This window comes from Puntigrus tetrazona, chromosome 25, assembly GCF_018831695.1.
Source record: "Puntigrus tetrazona isolate hp1 chromosome 25, ASM1883169v1, whole genome shotgun sequence".
Lineage (NCBI taxonomy): Eukaryota > Metazoa > Chordata > Actinopteri > Cypriniformes > Cyprinidae > Puntigrus > Puntigrus tetrazona.
The window spans coordinates 11,699,457-11,716,001 of NC_056723.1; the positions used below are offsets into that span (position 1 = coordinate 11,699,457).

The 16,545-nt window shown below is 40.3% G+C and overlaps 1 protein-coding gene and 1 long non-coding RNA gene across 3 annotated transcripts in view; one reads left to right on the plus strand and one right to left on the minus strand.

Moving 5' to 3' along the window:
- The window catches only part of roraa (RAR-related orphan receptor A, paralog a), a 251,764-nt gene that overhangs the window by 14,166 nt on the left and 221,053 nt on the right, over positions 1 to 16,545 (minus strand). For both annotated transcript variants that reach the window (XM_043227687.1, XM_043227688.1), the window contains 2 exons: positions 4,183 to 4,268; positions 2,304 to 2,445 (listed from right to left, as the gene is read on the minus strand). In XM_043227687.1, the coding sequence (XP_043083622.1) occupies positions 2,304 to 2,445; positions 4,183 to 4,268 (228 nt within the window). The remainder of the gene's footprint in view (positions 1 to 2,303; positions 2,446 to 4,182; positions 4,269 to 16,545) is intronic.
- Positions 2,328 to 5,442, plus strand: LOC122330559. The gene is made up of 2 exons (XR_006248030.1): positions 2,328 to 2,463; positions 4,241 to 5,442. It is a non-coding gene; the product is annotated as an uncharacterized LOC122330559 (long non-coding RNA).

Genomic DNA, 16,545 nt, shown 5'->3' on the forward strand with positions numbered 1-16,545 from the left:
GCACAAAATGACTTCATTCCATAGCTATTGTTACTGAAGAAACAACGAAAGGCACAATCTGTTTTCCCTTAAGACTCTGGTCTTTAGAGGGAAGCTTAGTATAGCGGCATGAAGAGTACAACTAACTCCCGGGAGCAGGTTTTAATGTCTCTCAAAGGGTATTAGCGGTGTATTGGGTCAAAAAAACGCTCTACTCGGTAATAGCATTAGCTTTCTCCTGCTGTCTACTTGCCGAAATGATCCAAGAACAGAAGACCTGACTAGCATGAATCATCAATTTACAGGCACTCGCAAAAAGGAACGGTCTTCACTAGCAACACCTGGAGAAAGTGGCAGAAAGAAAGAGCTGCTACAGCTTCAGCCTGTCTTTGAACTGGAGGAGTGTTAGAAGAACAGGAAGCTGGGGATGAGATACAGTGCGGATCAGATATAAGTGGAGATCAAGTGTTCATAAAAGGAAGGACGCGTGGCAGAGGACAAGCTGATCTACTGATGGATGGAAAAAAAGATAAACGCACTGGAGAGTTTAGTGGAGAATGAAGGGGATAAAGGGGCTTTGACTGTTGGAGACGAGAGGACAAGACAAAACGAAGGAGGAGAGACAACATGTGAATGGAGAAGAAAAATGAAAGCTGTAAAAGAAAGGCAATTAGACAAGTGAAGGTTAGAAGAAAGGAAATGTGAGGAAACGAGAGGAGTCTTCAAATCACAAAGATGAGAGAAAACCTAGAGGACATGTGAGACTTGAGAGGAGACAAGATGAGACATGACGATTAGAAACCAGGAATATGGTAAGAGGGAAGGAGACAAAGTGAGATATGAAGAAAGGAGTGGAGAAATTAGAAGAAATGAGAAAGGAGATACGATTTGATGAGAAGGAAGAGTTAGAAATGGAGACAAAGTCTTTTTTGGCAACACTTTATTTTACAGTTACACCTATTAGTTGCTTATTAGCATGCATATTACTAGAATATTTATTACAGCTAATTAAGCACATATTCATTTCTTGTTTTACATGACCTTATTCTACATCCCTAATCCTACCGAATACCTAAACTTAACAACTACCTTACTGACAATTAATAAGCTGAAAATTAAGAACTTGTTGAGGGGAAAGTCATAGCTAATAGTTAACAAGTGTTACCCATTCTGAAGTGTTACCTATATATATATATATATATATATATATATATATATATATATATATATATATATATATATATATATATATATTTTTTTTTTTTTTTTTAAACCTAAGACAAAATTGGAGGAAACAAAAAGAGACCTGAGGTAAAGAGACAAAGGAGAACAGAACAAAGAGAAGAGAAAACGAGACATAACGACAGAAAATAAAAAGAGATGTGAGCAAAATACACGAGACGAGAGTAGAACAGTGGAAAGGAGATGAGACAAGACATGCAGGGCAGAGACAAGACACGAGGAGACGAGTGAGGTTTTTAAAAGAGGTACAGGATCAACTCTGAATTTGAGGCATATGAATAAGTCTGAGAGGAGGTCTAACATTCTCTCAGACATGTGTGTGTCTGGGTAGCTCTGCGTCTGTGTCCCTGTGTAAGGAAGGCAGATGGGGACTGGTGAGCTTCAGTCGGAGTGAAGTCAGAAGTCACCTTGCCTGTCCTGGTTGTATGTGAGAGAGCAGCCTGGTAGACTCTGAAGACCTGGCCTGATTTCATCCTCCTGTCACGGGCCATAGTCACACAGCCCAGCCGGAGGCCCAGCAGGGGGCCTCTACACACACACACACACACACACACGCACAAACATACGCTCACCTGTGCTCCCGTTAATGCTGCTCACCTGCATTGGCTTTAATGAGCCTGTTTTAATGATGCTCATTTAATAAAAGCTACTTGCTGTCAGATTCTCCACCCTGAGTGAGCATGCCCTGCAGTCCAGAACCACAACTGCCTCTTAAATCCATCTTGTCACAAGTTAGATGAAAAATTAATGAGTAATGGGTGGCGACTACAGAACAGGTACTCTAACTTATATGACATGGCGAGACTGGGGACAAAGGTAAGTAGTGAATAAAAGTAGTAAAGCACTAAACATATTCCATTACACTGATTCCCGGGTACATTCACAGATGCACAGTTATCCGTTATGCATCCCCCTTTTACTCTATTCACCGCGCTCAAGGTTTTCTGTAAAAAACACTGGCTGTCAGGTTGCACGTTCACTTTACATGCTGATCTATTTGGTATTTTGCATGCATTTGATGTTCTGTATCTGTAGAGACTCTGTTCTCCCTCTGGTGCCCGCTGTACTGGACACGGACTTACCGTCACGTGACATGCCCACGGCCAGACACTTCTGCAGCCTGCAGTGCTGGCAGCGGTTCCGGCTGGTGCGGTCAATCAGGCAGTTCTTCTGACGCGGGCATGAGTACGCCGCATTGCTCTGCTGACTCCTCCTGAAGAAACCCTACAGGCCCGAGAGAAGGTAAGTTAACCCATTCACTACTCAACCGTAACAAATTTTTTATTTTCCGCTGGCCCAGTCAGGCCACTAATGAAAATTTTTACTAGCCCCACCACCAAAATGTTTTATTCATTTTATTAATTTGGAATGTATATTAAAACTTATTATTATAAATGATATGCTTGTTATATCATCTATATAGTAATTTATATAATAAATTCAAATATGTTTGCCTCTAAACTATCACAAATTATTCTAGCCATTTTTGTTAGCCATGTATTTATGATAAAAAATTACCCGAACAGCAGTTTTATTTTAATATCAAAGGGTTGCAATTATTGTTTTTATGAATAGTTTAAATTCATTATTAAATTGTTTTGATTTTAATTTTAAATAAATGTATTTTTTTTTACACACACACATTTTATTTTAACAATTTTTTTTTTTAGTTTTAGTGTTAACTATACCAACTCTCTACCTGTCTCTATTTTACAAACACATATTTACATGAAGCTCTCAAAAAAACTGTGGCAAACTCTGAACAGATGGCGGCAACTCCACAAACACTTGTCTCGATCATATAGACACGTTTATCTTTACTCTGAACAACACGTATTTCACCGAGGTGACTATAAAAAGCAGTTTGGAATGGGTATTTTTCCTCATTAACGATTGGCGCGGCTAGTTCTGAGACGGGCGAGAAAGGTGGTAAATAATGGCGAGTTTGTGCGAGGTTATTAATGTTGAATAACAGAGCCCGAACCCCGGTGGGTGCCGCGAGGGGGGAAGGAGCAGGCACCCACGTTGAGTTGATTTCTCATCCCTTTGACTTAATGAATTGATTCCAGCTCGTCATTAACACACCCCACTCCACAGCTCCATACACATATGTCTTAATTAGTTGCTCATTGGCTGTTTAATTACTAGAAAACAGCTGACAGCTGCCAAGTTGCTTTCTAATGGCAGCCATTATGAAAGCGGGGTAGGACTGCCGGTGACAAGCAGCGCTCCTTAATAATGCTATGATTTATGGGCCGGAGCGGTGTGCTCGCACATATCATTAAATGTCTCTGTGCCTCGAGTAATTAGTAACCATTAAAGATACATTTCAGCAGTTTATTCTTCAGGGTTGCGCGTTTCTGCCGCCGAGTGAGTGACGGAGGGAGATGCTGAGCAGAGAGTCTGTCTATTGTGCGGGAAAACAAAAAACACGCCGTTCAAGAGCCTCGTCCGCACGTTCGTTTCTGCCGAGCCTGCTCGCCGAATGCTAACGAGTCGCTCCGGTGACAGGCAGCAAACAGGAATACACAATAAGCACAAAATTCCTCTTTGCTGAGTGGACGGCGTGTTTGAAAAATGCACGAAAAGAGGAGCTTCGCCGGGAGGACGTGGTTGCAAAACTGCTAACGACGTGCTGTGATCCAAAGCGCTGCTTTTTTTGACGGTTTTATTAAAAAAAAAGGTGCAGCAGAAGGTAAAGAAAAACAAGACACAGGGATTATATTGTCGTCGAATTGTAATTGTGACTTTTTTAGCAACATTTCAACCTGACTGTGTGAGTTATTAACACTCAGGCGTGTGAATTCGAAAGTCCTGTAAGCACAATTTCGCATTTTTCTTCCTTAGAAAGACAATAATCCGAAAGAAACTTCTCTGTTATTTTCCAGAATGTCTCATTTGTTGGCTTTTCCCGCTTTTTCTTTGTCACACACGCGCTGACAGGGTTGTTTAGCTTCTTACCTTGCAGCCCTCACACGTTATCACGCCATAATGGATGCCTGATGATTTGTCTCCACAGATCTTGCAGGGAATTATTTCGATTTGAGCTGCGGAGAAAGAAAAGAGAGAAGATACTGTCAGGATTTTTCACTGTCACCAGTCACCGCGCAACACCTCCTCCACGGCTGCATGTTGCGACATGAAACGGAGCCGAGCTTCAAACGCTTCACGTCCCTGCCACCCTCGGCTGCGGCGTGTTTGGAGGAGGCCATCCTGACTTTAAACAGAAAACCCTCAAAAAGCACAGAAAACGTGATGTCAGCCCATGATTTAGAAACAAATGCGATCGTAATAAAGCGCCACCGTTCCCCGCAGAGCCTTTGGGCAGCATTGTCAGGACAAATCCAACTCTTTACCACATGACTGGACCTTTCCACAAGTGGAATATTGGTTCAAAACTGCCTGTTCAATTTAAAAACCGCTAAAACCAAATAGACAGTTTTACCACCATGAGGCCTAGTGTTGACACAAAGAGAAGATGACGATGGTAATAAGAAGGCAAGAGTATTTGTTGAGGAAAAACACCACATCTCTAGAGCTATAAAGTTTAGAGTGAACAGGGCCTTTTTTCCGACATTTAAAGGGGTATTTACCCCATTATTTACCCATTATATACCCCATTATACCATTGCCATTGGGAAACAATGTGGCTTTAATTTTGGTAGAACACAAAATTAGATGTTTAGCAGAATGTTCATGCTGCTCTTTTTAATGCAATGACAGTAAATGGTGACCAGGAGCAGTCAAGGTATGAATAAATATTAATGAGAAAAAATACTATTTTCATCCAAAGCAACTTAAGTCATTTACTGAAACTCTCGAACGTTTTTAATGATATTAATATTTTTGCATATTAAATGTTTGGCAGCCATGATTGGTTTTGAGACTCGAGAACCCCTAGCATTGGGCATTATTAATGTCAACCCTAGCGTGACATAATTTGACACACCATATCTAAATACACATGAATATTAATAAGATATGAGAGCGGAAGAGAAAATGTATTCTCATGACTAATACGCATAACTTCAGAGAAGTTAGAATATACTGTAGCAAGTTTTATGGAGCTTTTTATGAGCTTAATAGCCCATAGCGCCCATTTACCTACATTGTATGAAAAAGAGCAGCGTTAACATTCTTTCGAAAAATCTCATTTTGAGTTCCACGAGAGCTGTACAGGCTTGGACCAACATGATTGAATAAAAGATGACAGAACTCCTATTCACAAGTGAACTATTCCTTCATAAAAGTACACTTGCAGATATCGATTCTGGCCGATAAAACCTGGCACGAGTTGCTTAAAAGACTACTTGATAAAAGGCATCTCAAAGCAAAGGCCACGGCAATATAATCACATCAAAGGACCTGAACCAAACCTCTGGCCATTGCAAAACAGACCTTACCGCGCAAGAGCTTCACTCTATATTTAGCCGGATTACAGCTGAACAGTCACTGTTTAATGTAGCCTAAGCATTTTATTTCTACTTGACAGAAATTGCTCCCTCTAGTTCTCTTAGATCCCGAGCCAAAGTTCCCCGCAGCTACTTGCGTACCTCCAGCCAAAATACTGTGGCTCGATAATATTTTAGTGAACCCTATAAATCCAATCGTACGGAATTAATTTGCGCGCATCAAATTTGCCACCACTGAGCGATGTATCCGCAGCGGCCCATTTCATCATCTGCCTTCGAGCTCCCGTTGTGTCATCTGGATAATGTCAACGTCCCAATGGCGAGGCCAAGGGTCTCTCTCTCTCTTTCTATCTCTCAAATGATCCAGCAACACTGTATACTGACAGCCAGTACACCGTCGGTTCGGTCAACATTCCTATAAACATCAAGTTGAGCGGCACGGCGGTCGCTGATATAAATTGTTTTAACCTCGAGAGAGAGCTTCGTCACTGGAATCGGAATAATTGCTAATTCACATTACCGATCATGTTATTTTATCATTAACTGAAACCGTAATTATTTCTTTTCTGAAAAAAACGGTAAAAAACGCGGCCAGTACACTGTCTTGTTTGTTTTTGTGTTCTCTCGGCATGAGCATTAGCGCGCCAGTGTGTTCCTACTCCTTTAGCATTTTCAGCCTCATTACTTACATAATTTGTTCTGACATGCACTCACAACAACTGAAGCATGCTGTAATTAAGGCTGGCTGTGGTTGAAGTCCAGGAGAGAAGCTGCAGTACCGGGCCCCTGCCAGTAGGTGGCAGTCTAGGGCTGCGAGAACCGTCTATCCCGGGCTCGTAATCCCAGCCTGCCCTAAAGGCTGAGGCGGCTTGCGCCTCCACACTGCTGGCATCACAGACTAGCAGGCTGCGGGTTCGAGCCTGCGGGGCCAGCCGCCGAGCTCCTATCTGACTCCTTCCCTAGGCGCTGCTCAGAGGGCCCTTCATTTTAGCCGGAGAGAAGCAGGTACACTTGCTGACGAAGCTCGTGCCACATCAGTCAAAGACGAGGGAAGTGAAGAGGGCATAACGCTGCGCTGGGCACTCAGGTTTGGGTCCGCCTAGCGCCAATTCTCGCTCTACTCTCCCTCTTGCCAGGCCTCCACATGAAACACTCACAAAGCTCTTTGTCTCCTGCCTGGCTCACGCTGCGGGTTGCCGTGCTGGATCGGAGCTTCCTTTGTCTACGGAGAGCGCTAAACCAAAATTGTTCTGCTGAAAAAAATCCTCACAGCAAGATTAGGACGGGGAGTAATTCATCCAGCTCCAGTACAAACACACTCGCCTAATAACACACACTGTGAGATATTCAGTTGCTCGAACAGTTCCACATGTTTTCAAGGCAATATTTCCCAACATTAGATAACTGAATAACCTCTAGGAAAAAATGCTATGGCATTACTATGTATTTTAGGACATGCTACCATGACAAAAATTGTAGCTCTTTTGTACACCATCATTGCGTATTGTGGTATACATATGCATATTCACGTAATAATACTTCCTTTTTTTTTATATATACTTATAAGTATATATACTTGCTAAAAATGAAGTATTAGTATTAGAATTTTCTCATGTAACTATATTTTCAACCCTTCAAAAAAAGCCCTACACAACAGCTTTCTCTTCTAAATACTTTAACCTTTTTGAAAGCATACTGTAACTTAATACTACTATTATTATTGATAATAATAATAATAATAATAATAATAATAATAATAATAATAATAATAATCATGATATGCTTTCTAAATAGATCATGTGTTTAAACAAAATGTCATTAGCCACAATATTAATCATAAAATCTACTATTACATATTTATCTCATATAAATACATTAACACTTTTTAAAGCACACTATAACTGAAATATTATTAATAATACTAATAATAATAATAAGAAGAGGAACAGGCATATGATCTCAAATACATACACAGCATAGGTTATAAAATCAGACAAGAAGTGAACAGATACTGCATATCAGGCTGCGTTCATGCCATACACCACTGCTGGTCAAGATGGTCTCAGCCTACGGCTACATCAAAGACACCACAGACACACACAGAGTTACACAAACGAAAGCTCACAGTAAAAGGGCACAGGGCCACGGTAATGTTAAAGATCAAACCACGCACTAAATGACTCCAGCAGCGCCTACGTTAAAATGCATTGAGGAAAAGAGCAAATCTGATGCAGCTTGTTAGTTCGGTCCTCTCTGTTGTGACTTCCTGGAGCCCACTTCAAGGTCACTGAGTCAGAGCTGACAGCGAGACAGAGCCCTGAGGAGGAGTGACGTGTCACTTTGCTGTCCCCTCTCTCGGCTAATGCTATCTTTCTCTCCGTCTATCGCCCTCCATCCCTCTCTCTCATTCTGCGTCCCAATCTCAATCAGACCCCGTCTCTGCCTTGCCCTTTACAGCCCTCAAATCAGACCTCATGGGAGAAAAGCCCCTGCTCTCGCTAACAGAAGCCTCTCAGTTTCTGCTAACATCAAACACACTTGTCACTTGCTCACCAAATGGCCATTTTAATTGGTACGGCACATAGTTCATGCACATAAATTCAGACTGAGGCCATATTTCATAGCACACCATCAGCCATGACAGTCTGGCTCTCTGAGACTGCTTAGCCACGCTATGCCGCCAAACACCGCAATAATGCGTCTCGTATTTAAGGATGAATACGATCATTTGATATTTTTTAAGGAAAAAGAGCTGCATTCTGTATAAAAAAAAACATGTAGGATGGTGTTTGTCCCATATTTTAGCTAATCTATTGCATTTGAAATAGTTTAGCACACAGCTAACAATGTTAAAAATGACAGATTACAGTAGGAAACAAATATGAAATGTGCAAAGACGCAGAACCTGATTTAGCAGAGTTCGGCACGTTCCTAGACCAACGTATTTGATCTAGGAATAACTCAGCAAAATCCGGACGTGTGTGAAATACAATTTTCATGTGTAATATCTCTGGCTACGTTACAGGTTAAACTATGCTAGGCTAAGTTGATGTATTCATATGGTAGCTAAAAAACAAAAGGATAATATAAACATTAGAACTTCATCGTCATTATGGAGGTTCAGAGTTGCTTTTGTTTTGCTAGCTCTTACGAAAACTAGGATGGTTTTATTATAGTAAAAGCATAGTAACCAAGTTTTTTTGTCGGATTGATTACCATTCGTAAAACCACAGTTTACCTACAAATACCCCGTAGTGTATCAATTTGTGGTTCCCATGGTTTAACTATATTAGCCATAGTTTTCTGGTTTTGTTTGTCACAAAACCATGCTTATTTTTTGTAGAGGAAATGAAACTGTGACTGTGCCTTATTTTCCTCTGCTGAAGTTTGGACACATTCACACTTTAATTCAAGTCTTTCTTCTCAAATAAAGCCACAAAAATGGAAACAGCAGCAAGAGGTTGCTCATCAAAAAGTAGAGACAATAATCATTTCACCATAACGCAGCTAACGCCTCAGCGCTAACTGTCACAGTTGCTCTGTATTCTTTAGCGCATTAGCGCTGACATCAGCATCACAAAGGCACTCATTCTCCGTGCTGAGCGCTTCTTAAAAGTGCTCTCGCCTCATTTGTACCTGAGGAGCTTCGTTCTGAGAGTGAGACGAAAAGTGTGATGTTGACACAATATATTGAAAGCATGTGAAATATTCAGGAATGTTCACTTGCTAATGGAGGATTCCAGGAGTCGGATAGTGGGGGAGGGTTGAGCGCTAACTTCTCCAGAGTGCTCCTTCCTGTCAGCGCATACAAAATGATATAGCTTTTTTTCTGTTCAGCAGTATAAAAACATCCTGATCTCCGTTTCTGCACACAGACATTGGTGATATTGTTTGTCTGGAGCGCTGAAAATCAAGCTAGGCGACTAGCGATGGGCCAAAGCGCTAACAACGCATTTGTGGCACAGTTCCTACTGCATGCAAATCAGCATAAAATGCCTCTAGTTATTCCCGCTCTGGGCTAAAATCTAGCTGAATTGTTGGATTGTTGACATAACCTGGTGGGATTAGGATTATCCGCTTACGCTATAAGGACATACTCATAAAGCTGAGAGCTTAACCCATTACACTAGTACACCAAACAGTCGTTTATAGCCCAAACTTTTTGAGCAAATCTATTAGTGTTTCCACTGTCAAATAGATTCAGAATTGTTAACTAATGAATAAAATCAATATCATGAAGGCCTAAAGCAGTGTTCGCAGTGACTAGCAGTGACAAAACAACCAAAAGCCTTTCATTTTCATGAAATATATTGATTTTTGCTGACAGCAACCACTTGAAATACAACTAAAGCCCAAAGTATACTTCAGATATGATGCACAGCTTTTCGAAGTATTTTAAAGTTTTGTCCAATGTCTGCAAATTTTTTTTCCAGAGGTTTTTACACATAATAATGTTGTATGTGTTTATATTAAACTGTGTGTATTTCTAAACCACCTCATTCAAGCACTCGTCAATGTGGCGTCAACATTTTTGACCGTGAAACAACAGAACAGTGCTGCCACCTTGTGTCAAAATAATTAGAGAAAAAAATTCAAGGTCGCAGCGTAAAGAATATGAACGGTTCAAAAAAATCTTATGGTAAAAATCTTAAGCTTATGGTAATGGCAAAATTTACATTTAACACATTGCACGCATATTCTACCGAACGTGTAAAAAAAAAAATCTATTTCATCTTAAATGGAATAGTGTTAAGTCCCGTTCACACTAAGAACGATAATTATAAAGATGACATTAGCATCCAACACCAGTGAAAGATATCGTCTGTTTATTCTAAGAACACTTGCATCTGCTGCTTTAAATTTACAAGCTCATTGTAGCAGGGTGGATTCTGATTGGCTATCAATGTTTGTATCAAATTATTCTGAAAATGATTACAATGATATTGTTTCTCCATGCCTTTATCATTGTGGTGTGCTACTCTTTAACATTGAGAACGATTTTAAAACTATATATTTATTATTATTTTTATAGTCATCGCTCTTGGCGTGAACGAGGCTTTACACTTTACGCAAAAGGAGCAATGACAGCCAATGGGAATGCAGACTGTGATTCTTTGCCTGATAAAACTGTATGCTAATCACTAAAAAAAAAACACTTGCTTCTTCCTTAAAGCTGCAGTGTTTAACTTTTACACTAAAAGCGAGGCCAAACTAAATAAATTAACGGCAAAAATGTGACTCAACCAAAGGCATGTTTGGTATGCTGCTACCTGTTTGAACCGTTAATCTATTTTTGCAGTTTTTTTTGGACCACCAGAGACACAAAAATTACACACTACACCCATAAATGCGGCAACTGGACTGCACTTTGTGTGTTGAAGGCTGCTAACGTGGTTGTGTGTTGACAGCTGTCAGTGACCAAATGACGCAAGCCAGTGGGCTCATGTCAGGGGATTATGTAAGTGATTGGACAGCCATGCTGGAATTGCGCAAAGTGCCACATTACAGTCAGATTAACAACGGTCCTCCAGGCCAGAGAACATGGACAAACGGCAGTTTAATCAAATTCCTCTGAAATGTTTCACTGCTGTTCCAGATTGTTTCTGTAAATAACGAAACCCGTGAACATTATCCAAGCACCCTCTGTGGTACGACGCAAACCACTGGGGCTATTTGGGTAAGTGTAAGTTAGAAAATATGTCAGTGGGAAGAACTCCAGTTTAGGGAATCTGTTAGCTTCTGTTTGATTTATGAGATTAGCTGGTTTTAAATAGCCTAAAAATCACTGATTTATGTAATTTGGCCAAGATAAAAAAAAAAAAAAAAAAAAAAAAAAGCAATCTTTTATCTCGTTTCTCACAATTTACCTTCAAAATTCAGATTTTGACTTCTGGCTTTTTCTTGCAATTCCAAGTTTCGCAAATAATCTTGCATAATGTTGCATATCTTTTTTCTCAGACTATAGCGAGTTATTTTTTGCAATTTTATATCTAATTTAGCGATATCTAATTGCTGTGGGATAAAAAGTCGGCAGAAACAGGCTTTCATTATATTCCACTTGCACCGACAGAATAGCATAAATACTACATCTTATACTAAATAGTAAATTATTATGGCGTTGAGCTATTTTGGGAACTTGCTCGTCGCAATTTTCATTTTTTAATGTTATCGTAAAAACTATCAATTTTGCAACCGAGCCACAAAGAAAGGTGCTTTCAAGTGCTCGAACGGCAGTTTTGATCACACGGGCTTGTTTGTCAGCCGGTGCACACGTTTGTTTGTGCTTCCTGTTTAATTCCTCGTGTTTAATCACAGTCCGCCGCCATGATCCACCGTCACTTGAGACTGCCGGAGAGCCGAGAAGATCAGAGGAGATGAGCATGAGCGAGAGAGAGAGAGAGGCTGAGAAAAGAACTTCTCATTCTTTTTCCTCTTGTTGCTCCTGTAAATCGCTGAAGTGGCGGGTTCGACCCAGTGCTGGCTGCTTGCCTTTGGGCAGCTTTCAGGAGTAACTCATGCATGCATCTGTGTGTTTGTTTGTGTATGAGGCCATTAATTTTTCAGTGCCACACACAAAACTCAAGATCCCTCCCAGCAAACACAGCAGCTTGTGTTACCGTACTTCTAGATGTACCCAACCGGCTAAGTCAAATGCATTTTGACATGCCATATACAGCAGAGCGTTTCCCAGTCGGCAGTAAGGAGACATCTCACTTTAAGTGCCTGTGTCTTATTATTATCATTTTTATGCGCTGGTATTACACATATACATATTAAAAGGTTAACATTATTAACATATTTAAAAGCCTTTATGTAGTCTAAAGCTAGAATATTAACTAAACTAATGTGTAATAACTTGTACAGTATGTAAATAATATGAAATATCTGTCTAATCTATATCTATCCATCATGTACTGGTATTATTAATTAATAGAGCGGGTTTGTAGAACGTCATTTTTCAAGAAATCATAAAGAAACATAATAATAATAATAATAATATTATATTGCATAAATATGTACAAAAAATAATAACATAAACAGTGTTGTCAAATGATTAATCACAATAAATCGCATCCAAAAAGTTTTTGTTAACAATAGAGTACACACACGCGCAAATATTTTCAAAATAAAAAACTAAATTTAGATTTTGGATGCGATTAAATCAATTAATAATAAATTAAATTTATTTACAATTGAACAAATTAATAATTTTACAGCACTAACAATAAATACAATTACTGTATATTATAGTACATCAATACATTATAAAATAAAAATAATAAAGTATGCATATCATTTTTTTATTGTATAAGTTTGTCGTCAACACACTTTGCTTGAATTACATATTCTTCTCTGCATGAATTTAATACAAAAAAAATTATTTAGCGTTTTAATCTACTTGCTTTAGGTTGATTGCTCATTTTGCAGCAAATATCTAAATCATGGCGTACAAGATGCGCGTCGAATAACAGCAACAAATATCAAAGTGTTTTTTTTCCAGCTTTATCGCCCAGTCCTAGTCCTCATTTATGCCTTATGTGGCAAAGATTGACGAGCTTTCTGGCTGCAAGTGTGAGCGCGACTGCACTCAGGGGAACAGAACAAAAGGATGGGGGTTACGATACAGACAAGTTGCACGGAGAGGAGCATGTGCGTGCCAAACTCACTCCTCCGCCCTGCCCCGACACCCTTTTTCTCTCTCCTTCCGTCTGTCTCCATCTCTCTTTCCTCCTGTCCTCCTCTGTTCAGTGACAGGCAAAGTGTTTCCATCGGAGCAAGGAAGTCTAGAGCCACAGGGCACGCCACCTCTCGCTGTGTCACAGTGCACCTGAATCCCAGAGGAACGAGAGACAGGGAAAGAAAGACGGGAAAGACGGAGAGAGAGAGAGAGATAGAGAGAGGTGCATTTGCATTGCACCGTCTGTGCCGTGTTGCTCCAACAAACACAAATCAAACGCAGGCAAACATTCCACACGCATAAACATTTATCTTTGATTTGAAAGCGAGTCGAAGTCATTATCGCAATCATACGGCGCATAAAACAGGATTCAGACCAGGTCTAAACACGTCATTTGTTTGTAAACCGTCGCAAAAAAAAAACGTGTTATAATGTGACGGGAAATTTTGCGCAGTTGAGCGAGAGCTCGCCATTGTCTATTTTTGTTTACGAATGCCATGTGTGGCGACGCTTGACGTTGCACATCGCCGAGGCTTAGAATCATTGAAGCCGAAACATCAGAGGAGCCATTTTTGGAGTCATGCTCCTGCAGTTTTTTTTTTTTCCACTGTGTCGGAAGATGTTTTTTTCCTCATCTGAAACCATTTCCAGACTGCTTACGAATACGAATGGGACTCTGCCAGCCGGGCAGGAGAGGCCGGCGCTGATCTCTTAACATGCGATATGAATTTGAGCCCTGTATGGCTGATTTAATCTTCGATTGGGAGCTTCAATCTCCCGCAGCTGAGCGCTTTAGTTAAACACCAATCAGATCACACCGAGTTCTCAGGGGAGCCAATCCGGCACAATGAATGACAAAACAATAAACACGAAGGAATGAATATATATATATATATATTCATGCACAATTACACTGAGAAAACCTTTGCACAACAACAAAGCAGCTTGTTCGACGGCACAAGGGAATTCGGTTTCCATGTGGCGCTGGTGTTTTAGACCAGTAATTGCTGCATTAATATGTATTTCCGGGAGAAGCATCATGGCTCTAGATTAGAGGTGTGCAAAGCTAAAGTTTGAGTGTCTATATATAATAATTTGCTTACCATGGTTGTGCAAGAAAAACAGACATTTTTGATTCAGACAAGATTAAACAAGTCTATGAGTCCAGTGCCATCAAAACAACTGATGAACAAAAGATTGAAGAACGTGTGTGTGTGTGTGTGTGTGTGTGTGCTGGTATTCCAACTAATACATTAACCACCCCCTTAACACACACCGATCCTAAACCTGATTGACTCAGTCATTGGCCAGACGAGAAAGCACCGATTTCTACAGAGAAATACTTTTTCAGTAGGGTTTGCTAATAGACACAGCCAACAGGATTCGGCGAGTCGACCTGCAGCTGGGTCTCTAACACCTGACTGCACAATGTTCCATCCAGCCTCTAATCACTGCGCAGCTAAACACATACGTGTCTGGTAACGCACTACAGTGTTTACCATGTTATTTTGTAGGAAATTTAAACAGCGGGTGTAGATGAAAAAAAGTAAAGGCGGCACTGCCATAGAAGAAGCGTTTTGGGTTCCACAAAGAACCTATTTGTGAACAGTTCTTCTTAATGTGAAGAATATTTAAATAATCTAAAAATCTAAAGAACTATAAAGGTTCTTCTTCAATTACAATTGAAGCAAAAAAGTTATGGCAGTTCTTAAGCTCATTATATCCCAATGGGTCAAATAAAATTCTGAACATACTTATCATTTAATAACCATTTTTACTCAAAAATGTCATATTACTCAATTCATGCTCATTTTAGCGGGTTTATTCAAACAAAATGGCAAATTCTGTCAACATTTATGGTTCCAAAAAGGTGGAAAATGTCCCGTAAACTCTGGAAACGTTTTAAAAATGTTGACAACTTTGCAATTTGGAAACTTTGGAAACTGTGAAAGGCAAACTTGAAAAAATGTATCATACAATGGAAGTCAATAGTGTCCAAAGTTCCTATTTGGACCATACTGACTTCCACTGTACAAAGTTGATGTACCCTTTAAAATAGCTTATACACTTAAAATGTCTGTTTGTTTCAACCCAGCTTTAGGCAAAATATGTGCTAATCAAATCAAAGTAAAAAAAAAAGTAATAACCCAACAGCAGGTTTAGTCCATATTTGATTACATTTAGGCATGTAGGCTAGTAAATGATGACAGAATTAGCATTAGCATGGGTGAATTACCAGTAAATAAATCAGAACTCAAAACAAAAACAGAAATGGGGGGAAAAAATCATTGCACCATTGTTCAGATATATTCAACATTTTAGTTCAATAGGGTTCTTCGGCCTCAAATAAAGCCCCGTTTGCCTGCTCTAACTATTGCTAGATATGCTGTATGCAGCTTTAACCGGTTGAAACCGTGTTGCGTTGTCTTGCGTATTTGTGTGTGCGTGCTCGTACACGTGTGTGTGGCTCTGCTGAGATAGTTGAGGGATAAAGCGTTCCATTTACCCAGAGACCAACTCTGCTTTTCTGCTCGTTTCAGGGGAATCGGACCAAACACCTGGCCTGATTCCTTACTCAGCTGTTCCTTCCTTATCCAAGCCTGCATTCACACATAAATCATTAGCCGATCCTTTCCTTCCCAAACGTCTACTTATCTTCAGATTTTCAACCGCCCAGCTCGCAACTCGAGTCTCTTGGTGGAGTTCTGTTTGATTCCATCGGACGACGGCGGGGTTGTTGTTGTTGTTGTTTTGAACCGGCTGCCTTTCGCTCGGCTGTCTGCGCAGGCGGCCGGCCGGCCTCGGAGTCGTGTCTTTCAGAGTACAGTAGGGCACGCTCGGCGGCCACTGCCCCAGCTGGCCCTGTCTGTCAGCCCCAATAACGTCTCCAGTCCGCTCAGAATGTGTCACCCTCCTAACCATCATATCGGTTTACATAACAAGCACTGTGTCCTGGGCTCCAAGGTCAAAGCAGTCACAGTCACTGGCTTTGCTGTGCCTGGCGGTGAGGAGCAGACAACCGTCCTAAGAATGCAATTAATAAATCAGGCAGAAATTTTCGATTGGAGGTTAAAATGACACGCATACTCGATGAAAAGTTGGACCACTTGAGTGTGCTAGTGTTTCTATCCCAGCCATATTTCTGGGACAGAACTGATGAAAAATACCCAGACATTCATTAACGTCGATAAATGAAGAGTACTAAACAAGTATTTCCAAATTAAAAATGTTTCC